General features: G+C 38.3%; 1 protein-coding gene across 1 annotated transcript; it reads right to left on the bottom strand.

Annotated features, from left to right (window-relative positions):
* Positions 1 to 3,317: 3,317 nt before the first annotated feature.
* LOC105053073 (uncharacterized) lies at positions 3,318 to 4,534 on the bottom strand. The gene is made up of 2 exons (XM_010934095.4): positions 4,262 to 4,534; positions 3,318 to 4,097 (listed from the first exon to the last, which is right to left on the bottom strand). Exon 2 carries the CDS (start codon positions 4,077 to 4,079, stop codon positions 3,594 to 3,596), a length of 486 nt encoding a protein of 161 aa, XP_010932397.1. The 5' UTR covers positions 4,080 to 4,097; positions 4,262 to 4,534; the 3' UTR covers positions 3,318 to 3,593.
* Positions 4,535 to 10,161: the final 5,627 nt, after the last annotated feature.

Raw genomic sequence — 10,161 nt, 5'->3', positions numbered from 1 at the left:
AAATCTCATAGAATTCATCAATTGTACTGCCCATTTAAGTATAGCTCTATACCAACCAAGTTCCATTTAATCCAAATTCTATGAGAAGGAAAAAAAAAAAATACTTATGGATGTTTTTTTTGCCTTCGGTAGCACAAAGGCTAAGATCTAAACTAAATGATAGGTTTTTAAGAAATACAAGTTAAATAGGTCAATGGACCTGATTCTTTCAGTTTTCAATCCAATCCTACAAAAAAGGATATATATTTTTTTTTTCAATATCAAATAATTATATCCCAATTCTTGATAACAACGGGGTGTCTCTCCATGAGATGCCTATCCAAAGCTATCAATATCCAAGCCCTAATTAGAAATCTTACATGGGCCTTTTTCTTGTGCTATAGTTGGGAAAGGGAACAACGTACGGGCTTTGGAACCCACATCCAGCAAAGGGGTGACAAGAAGTCAAGCCACCTCTTTTTCTCTCTTAGCTAATTGAGACAATAATCAATAACCAATCCTTGTTATGTAGTATCAAGCCAGCATCCAAGAAATAGGAAATCATTCAAAGTGCCTGCAAGTGCATACTAAACATTTATGAAAACACCGTAAAGCACTTGCTTCAATGGTATCATACATTGCCACTTGAGCAAGAGGATGAGGGTTTGATTTTAAGTGATCTCGACACTTGCTTCAATTCCCAAATTAGCAGAGCTCTGATTGTAGAAGCTTGGTTTGCTTGGAAGCCTGGGCTCCAGCCAAAGTGAGATGGACAGGATACATTGAATGGATGGGGATTAGCCCCTCCTTGATGATACTAACACAGGTTATTGTCTTGTGCAAGTCTGGCTTTTCTTTTATAAATAGAAATACTGAATCTTAAAAATTGTTCGCATTAGTTGACGTGTTTAGGTACCATTTTCTGATGTAAGATGGTGGGTGGAAGTGCATTCTTGCCTCATCTATTTTTCCTTTTTTCTTGTTTAACTCCTCCCAATTTCCTTTAGTTTGTATATGCAGCATTAGAGTTCATTTGGAATTTTCAGAGTTTTCTGTTGGTTGAGAAGGATACATTTTATTCGTGAGAATCATAATCAAAATAAATTAAAATGAAAATCGGAATGACCACATCCTTTAATATGCTTAGTTTGTGATGGAAAATCGAAAATAGAATGAAATTTGAGTATTAGGAGAAAATAGAAATTGAATTTTGAAGAATTGAAGTATTCCCGTCTCTTTTAGAAGTAGAATCAGAATGTAATTTTTTTCGATTAAATGATCAGAACGAAAATTATTTATTTTTATTCTTATTTTAAAATTCAACTTTCCGCAATCAAACATATTCTAAATGAAGCCTATAGTGAGATTTTGTCAAGAATGTAAGAGTTGCTGCAAGGAAGTGTGTTACATCACAGCCATTTGGGTATGCACATGTTCCATGTATTCTAAGACAAGAGAATTCCTGGAACAATAAAGGGATGGTTATCACGCAGGAACGATCCTCTGTGGTATTCAAAAAATACCACAGGATGTTGTACATACTTAAAAAATATCTATAAAAAAAATAGATGGTTATGTAATATTTATCTAAATTATTTAAATATTTTTAAAATTTATTTTTTTAATATTTTAATATGCACGTAAGCATAGGCCTGAGAGTTGTTGGGTGGCGAGTTGCCAAGATGGTCATATACAGCTTTTAGCACCATCATGGCCCAAGCGGATAGCACAATTTTGGTTGAAGCAAATGCTGCTTAGCATGATTTGTGCATCATTTCAATGTAGCGGCACAACTCATCTAAGACATGATCCCCCTTCAGATATGATTCAATGTAGTGGCACAACTCATCTAGGACATGATCCCCTTTCAGATATGATTGGAGTCCTTTGCTTATTAAGCTTTAAGTCGAACTCAAGCAAATGCTGGTCAGCATGGTTTTTGCATGGATGTGATGTAAGTGGCACAATTCATCCAACACATCATCACAATTGGTAGATCATTTGGCAATCTCAACAAGATAAATCAAGCCAATAGATCATTTGGCCATCTCACTAAGACATGATTGCAATACAGATTGACACTTTACTAACTCAATGTAGCACATATCCTATATAACTAGATAATTCATTTATAAAAAAAAATATTAAAAATATATTTTTTTTTTACCAAGGTTTATCAAATAAAGACCAAGATGGTTCTACCAAAAAAAAAGGCCAAGATGCATATTGGCAACTGATTTGGTGTGATATAGGTTCATACCATGCTATTTCGGGATGTATTGAAATAGAAAAGGAAAGGACGAAGAGAGAATAAGACAGGGAGGAAGGAAGAAATAGAAAGGGAAGGGGGTCCGGTTTGGGCTGGTCTATTCGGTAATCGCTGTCCGCTGCATTATCATATAGTTTATCGATCTGATATGGAAATTGGTAATTTGACTGAGTTGAAGGCGAGGCTCGATAAATACTGCACCAACTCTCGACTGCCAACTGAGTCCATTGAATAAATGATGATTTGACAAGTGGTTGGTTGCAGTAATCTTTATTTGCCTTATCTGACTCATTGCTTGTGGTTCCTACTGAATGGCCAATCTCTCATAAACCGCACTACTCACTTCTGCACAACTCACTTCATGCTACAACGCAAGTAAGATTGTGAGATTGGACCCCCCCCCCCCCCCCCCCCCACCCCCCCCCAAAAAAAAAACACAAAAAGAAAGGTACGAGTGTCATTTAATTTGACAAAAAAAGAAAAAAAAAAAAAAAAAAAGAGGTCACGAGACAATCATGCATGGGGCCGGAAACTGCGGAACAACATTTGTTTTTCCTTTTCCAAACGTACCCAAAAAAACCCTTTCCAGAAGCCCCTACAATTATTGCTGGGGATAACATTACTCTGGTGGCTACGGAGATCGTCTTCTCCTGTGACCATAACCAGCTCCCCATATCTAACGGTTCTGATCAATTGCAATAATAGCACGCCACCACCTACTGCATATAAAATAATAATGAATAATAAACAAAAATTTCTATTTCCACCCATCATTCCACTCCTTGGCCTCATCAACCGACTAACGGAAACAAACATTTTTGATACATCCCGCCAGGCTAAGCGCGTATGACAACATGAAAACGCGGGTGCCAATATCAGTGAGCGCCACTTCCCTTCCCAGACATCCGATTGCCCCAGGTGTCAACCCGAAACGTAACGGTTGGGGTCGCGGAACTCGCGCCCCCGCTTACCGGTGGCGCCGCCTCTCAGAACTCCATCCCCAAAAACCGGGATAATTTTTCGCTATACGCGCAAAGAGTTTATTAATGAAAATAATAAGGTTCAGAAATATGGGAAATTTTCTTCCATTTTCTTTATTTCTGCATCGTACTTGTTCCATCGAAATCTTTACAATAGGCTGGAAGCAGAAAACCTAAATAAAACTAAAAGATTAATATTCTAGCGTATTTATTCTAATTCTCCGGAGAATTAGTAACCTGACAATTATACTAAAGAGAGATCCAAGAATTTTTTTTATTAAAATGGTATTTGGATCGGGTTACTCGCTTAGAGCTTGTCCTCCTTTCCCCGTACCTCTTGGCGGTGCGGGCTTCGCCCACCGCCCTCAACGAGCCAGAGAAGGAAAGCAGCTCTCGGATCGCGCGAGAGAGCTGCGGCGGCCGCCGTTGTCCTCTTCTTTGCCGCGGGGACTGGTGGGGGTGGACCGGAGAGCCCTCGGCGAATCGAGACTCCGGCGGAGGAGGTGGCGCATGGCGGCGATGAGGTCCTCCGCCGGGTTGGCAGGTGGCGACGCGGACAGGAAGTCCCGGGAGAAGCTCATGTGGCGGTCGAGCGCCTCCTCCGTGGAGATCCGCCGCCCGGCGCGGCAGATCTCGTCCTTGATGGCCTCGCCGCAGAGGCCGCAGACCCACCGCCCGCCGTGCCGCTCCCGGACCCGCGCGATGTAGGCCGGCGTGCACTCCTCCATCAGCCCGCAGCACTCGCACTCGGCGAACTCCACCTCGATCTGCACCCCGCCCTTCACCTCCGCCGCCGCCGCCGTCGCCGTGATCGCCACCGCGTCCCCGCCGTTCCGCACCTTCGTCGACATTTCCTCAATCCCCAGAGCCTAAAAGAACTCCCCAATCAGAACCAATCTCTTTCTAATAATCAATATATCCGCCCCGGCTCCTACGGGAAACGGACACCGATGCCGAATGAGGCGGCGATTTTTCTCTTTTTTGTGAGATGGGAGGGGGTAAAGGGCGGCGATTTAGTGTCGAAAGAACTCACGATTCCAGTAAAGGCGAAAAATCTTCTCCCGATTGGGCCCTGGCGATTAAGCTACCGCTCCTTCTCCCAGACGATGGAGGGGTCCTTCTCATCTCCGACCGCCACCGCCGGATCCTTCTCAAGACCAGCGTCTCCGGCGAGAGACATTTCAGGATCCAAATCCCCTATATCTATGCCGTTCTCTCGCACCTACTGGAGATCGAATCGATGGGAGGCGATTTCTTTGGGAATCCTATCTCGAGGACGGAGGTCTGGGTGGGTTTTTGTCAAGTCGAGGAGGCGGGGTGGGGGCATTTATGGCCTTTTTGTAACGTAGCGCGTGGGGCCCGCAGCAATGATTGGCCCGCCGCGTGGGCCCCGCGATAGCAAGCACACAGGTTTGGGTCCACGTCATCATGCTGCGCTGGCCTTTCATATGTGGACGCTGCCTGCCAGCTGTCGTCCACCAGTCCGATCCCACCTACAATTGAAACCGAATCAAATACAGAAGGAATACCATCGTATCCACGTTCATATTTTGTTTATCCGATAAATATAAATATTAATATAATTATTATTTAAATATAAAAATTTATATCTATATATATTTTAAATAAATACAGATACAGTCCAGATATTAAAAATATAGATATAAATATATATATTATTTAGATAATTAAATTTTATAATTATAGAATTAAAAATATTATTAAATAAATGATAATTTAGTTAATAATATATTTATATAGTTATATATATTTTTTAAAAAATTAATAAATGATATATAAAATTATATAGAATTATATATAAATTCATATATTCGGATACGAATGAAATAATTATCTATTCATATCTTTATCTATTTTTTTTTTTATGGATATGAATATAAATACATATATTAGTTGGATTCTTAAACTTCTATCCATACTCGTCTCCGCCCGCCCATCGGTTTCCATATTTTCAAATTTGATCATTTTTTATTCGAACAGAAAATTATTGGTTAGAACCATTCTACTACGTATTTATTATATCATTCTATAAAAAATAATTATATAAATTTAAAAAATTATTTTTTTTCATTCAAACTAATAAAAATTATCAGTTAATAATTAAAATAAATTTTTTTAAAAAAAAATAAATCAAGCTTGGATGATAATTTTTTTTTTTCAATAACGGATGAGTTGATTAATTTTTAGTATTATATATATATATATATATATATATATATATATATATATATATGGTAGAACGGTTCTGGCTAATAGTTTCTCGATTCGGTGCATCAAAACAACGAGAGCATGAGAGCGGAGCGAATTGCCTGGCGGCATGTCAGATCTTGGATTCTGACGTTGTTAATGAGCTGGCAAGGTTGAGTGTTGTGTCCACTCGCACATGTGTAATTATAGGTGAACAGCATCCATCAACTTTTGCCTTTGATTACATCTTTAGATGCGCAACAGCTACTTAGGGTGGCAGCATGGGACATGTGCCTTCCTTTGTAGGCATCCATCGCATGAAAATGATAAGTGAAGCAATAGTGATGGCATTTAAGAGTGTTTCCAAGTGCCAACCGGAGGGATTGTGTAATGCTGCTGGACATCGCTTGCCACTTTTACGAGTCACAAAGATTGCAACTTTCATGTATACAAAACTTTCTCATGGTCAATGCGAGTCTAGATTGCTAACATAAAACGTATGTTGTACTTCCTTTTGAAAATAAAACTCATTGCTTGCTTGCATGCTTGTTATTGTGACGATAATCATATCAGGTTATGATTGTAAATGAGCCATCATGCTATTCGTAAGTAACTTAAATACTTAATCTCAGCTTGATAATAAACTTGCTTGACCTTATGAAGCAAGCCAAAGCTCAACCTAGCACAAATGCACTATGTTGAAGATTAGCTTACAAGATAACCTAAGCTGGGACGTAATAAGAAATATCAAGAGAACTTGAACTCCATGTCATAATACACTCAATTCAATACTGTTTATGAGGTCAATATCATATACTTGCTACACATAACAACCCCAAAACTCAAGCTTGACTTTTATTTTGTTTTTTGGTAGAAAGGACAAAGGCCACAAATGATTGAAAACAATAGCTGAAGCATCCACCAAAACCAGACGAGCAAGGTCTGGAGGCAAGTCTGTTGTTCTAATAGCCTCCATTTGAGAAGTAGCTACTTCATTTGCTAGGAAATTAGCTACCTAATTGGCTTCACTAAAAATATGGTTGGAGGAGAACCTTCGAACGGACATGATGTGGCCTTAGTGTTTCAAATCTGAAGATGTGAAGAAGAGCTTTCACCTTTAATTAATCGAAGAAATAACTGTTGCTGAATCCCCTTCCAAAATGATGTTGTCCATCTAAAAGTTTTGAATAGTTGGCTTTAGGCCAACATGGATAGCTATTGACTCAATTGTGGGACTGAAGCCAGTCGAAGAGGAATTGAAACAGCGAGCAGGACTTGAGCCTGATCATTCCGAATAATAAATTGTGCGACATGACCTCGTTTCTACATTTCCACAATATTCATAGGAGATATGGTAGGAAAGACTACCACCATCGATCCTATTCTGAACCAGCCTCCATCGATCCTCTTCTGAGCCAGCCTCCAATTGAAGGAAAACTCAAGCTTTACTAATGTAACAAGCGTTACCTGACTTATTTACAAGCCCACATGCCACATATTCATAGTTAAAGCAACACCTCATGCTAGAATAAAAAGCAGAAATGACTCTAGAGATATAGTTTATTATAGGATATAATATTTTTTTTTTTTTTTTTTTTTTTTTTTTTTGACTTGCTCTTTCAGCATTGACGATGTTTTGGCTTCGCAAGTAGGCACTATTGAGGCTGCAAATAGGTCAAGTCAGCTAAGGCTTGATTTTGATTCGATGCAGTTTCATAATTGAGTCTTGACTTTCAACTCGGACTTGATCCATTAGCTAATTAGGTTGTATTGGGTTGGTATTTTGAGCCAATGGACTATTTGGGTATGAGATAATTGGACTTAACCCAAAATATTCGGTCCGAGTTTGGTCTGAAGTTTGGATTAATTATTTATCTAATTTTTTATAGCTAAAAATGTAATTATGAAGCATCAAACATAAAATCATTAAAAGTTTTGAAATAAAACTAAAAGAATACCAGCTTAAATATGATTTTATTTTTAAATATAATTTAAAATAAAAAATCATTCTCAAGTTACATGTTTGATAAGTTATACTTAAAAAATAAATGTTATTATGTTCAAAACATTGTAAATAATAACCATGTAAAATACAATTAAATGAAAGAAGATGGGACTATTGAGAGGGACAAAGAGGAATTAATTTAGATAAGAGCTCATTTCATAAATTAGAAAAGATATTTATGGATAAGGAGAAAGTGTAGCATATGATCAGGTTGTTAGGCTGGGTTGGATTCAATCCAAGTTGCGTTAGGCATATTTTTTTCTTCATACAAATTAGATTCGGATTTCTCATCAAAAAAAAAAAAAAAAACGATTTGGATGATACAAGTCAAATTGGATCAGGCAAAGATTTATTCTTTTGATGTATCTCTTGATGCCTTCTTCTTTATATCTCGGCAAATTGCTAATCAAATTTGCACTTTCTCCGATCGTTATCGTAAAAAAAATTTCTTATGTCTCTTTATTCTTTATGACTTATCTGTTCTTTAATTGCATCACCTACATGCTACGGTAAGCTCCATTGTAAGCTGGGATTAACGACCAGATATATATGTTAATTTCTTCCTCCACTATCTTCAAAGAAAGCTAGCCAAGAGATGCAAAACAAATTGCTGCCTTCAAAGGTTATTATAAGTTTAAAAACATCATCTGCTTTAATGGAGGCCACAAGCTTTTAGAAGTATTCTTTCTTTTGACTCGTGCTACTCACTTTCGGCAAGCACAAGTCTTGCTTTGCTTTAGGTCTAGATCCCAAGATATATATCACCGAAGTTTCTTCTTCTTTTCCATTGTAAAAGAAATTCACCTGCAACACCTTTTGTATGATTTGTGTTCATTTATGTAATGGGTAATTGGTTAGTCAAACAAAAAGTTTTTTTTTTTTTTTTTTTTTGGCTGGATTCTTATGATGCTGGGATGGCAAAACTTAGTTCTACCAGTTTCTTGTGCATTGCTCCTTTTCCTGTGACTGGATGAGTGTCCTTTTATTACTTTTACTTAATTGTTGTAGGGATCTGAAATATAAAAAGAAATATAAAGCTATTCCAGATGCTCATGACCTAGTCCACTTCTTTACAGTTGGATCCTATGGAGGAACATGAAAAACACTACAAAGTTCCACTGAATCCACTCCCTTACCTGCCCTTAGATATCTGTATGATATGCTGGAGAGGATCATTGCAAGTGGGGTTGAGCCATTCATGAGACATCACACCAGTGCCACACCAAACAGCGAAGTGGATTGGTAAGATAGTGACACCATATATGCCAGTACTCCAAAAATTTAAGATGGTGGTGAGGCTTCAATTTTAGGACATACATGTTCCATCCAACCACTGCCTTCAATTCTCAGCTTGTTACATATACCATCTCCTACATGACATCTAAACAAAATAAGCTCTTCCACTGCCACACCCCATGATGAAGGTCTAGACCTTAATTCACACCATGAGCATGTGATGGACCAATCAAGCAGCCTACCATCAACCAAGTATGGAGAGTATTTCACAAATGTTTTCCAAAATTGAATTAATAGAAGCATAACCTTCCTGATCACAGCTTGTTGCCCAACAGATCTAGAGAGGTGTTCTTTGATATCACAACACTAGTGTTTTTCCATGGACATCAATGTCTAACATGCTTTTTTTTTTTTTTTTTCATAATTTAGAAGAAATTTAAAAAAAGATCTTGTTGATTGTTGCCGCCAAAATCTAACCTAACAAAACATGAAAATCCGACTCAAAGAGTTGGATAAATTCGTTGAAATGGTGAGCGATGGTTGATCGACTGGTAATCTGCTCGGATCGGAAGGTTGGTCTCGAATAAAAAAAATCTAACATGCAAATAGAGAGGAACAATATTGAAGATTGTAGGATTTGATCTAACAAGAGATCCTCCGATTTCTGCATCTGGTCGGATTCTAGTGGAACAGTAGAGATCCGAGAGCACGAGTTGTACAAAATGGAGTGAAGAGAGAAATAAGTATATCTAAAGGTCTCTCGAGACCTATGTACATATAAAAATCAGGGTATGGAGTTATTGTTCGAAAAGAGTGGATGAGTTTGATTGAAACTGGCGGAAATGCTACAACTGTTTAAATGTACGAAACAAACTGTAACTGTCCCATAACGTCTATTTTAAGTATACAGAGCTATAACTAACCCCCTTATGAAACCTTAACTGCCTTTAATACGTTTTGATTTGGATACACGTGTCATTTCATTATAGGTCAGTCAGTCTAGTCGATAATAGACATCACTTATCAAAGCTCACACAAACACCTAGATGAAGGTTGGCCCGCCCAAAAATCTCTTCCGTGTGGGGATGTTATAACTTCAATTTCTAGCCCTTAATAAAGAAGTAGTAGACTTCTAAGTTGAGAACTGTACCCCATAAATCGCGATGTGTTGCGAGAAAGCAACAAACTTTGGACTGTGGAAAGCCTGTTTCACATGGAATCAGGGATTGGCAGCCAGGACACAACCAAACGCGAAGCACTGTCGAGTAGTAATTGATCGCTAGCCAAGAATTGATGGCGAGGAAAAGCGCCTGTGAGGTTCGCGCTTCAAGACACATCACATGTTGGACAGGGAAAGGCATCCAAGAGCATGGTCACCAGATTATTAAAGTTCTTTTTTTTTTTTTTTTTTTTTGGGGTGATTATATGAGAGATCTTGGTTCAACTTCTATCTTTATTATAAGTATCCGTGAAAAGCCTGTACT

Source organism: Elaeis guineensis, chromosome 10 (genome assembly GCF_000442705.2).
Source record: "Elaeis guineensis isolate ETL-2024a chromosome 10, EG11, whole genome shotgun sequence".
NCBI classification, from domain to species: domain Eukaryota; kingdom Viridiplantae; phylum Streptophyta; class Magnoliopsida; order Arecales; family Arecaceae; genus Elaeis; species Elaeis guineensis.
The sequence above is the reverse complement of the archived record's forward strand: the minus strand, read 5'-3'. Positions and strand labels throughout refer to the sequence as shown.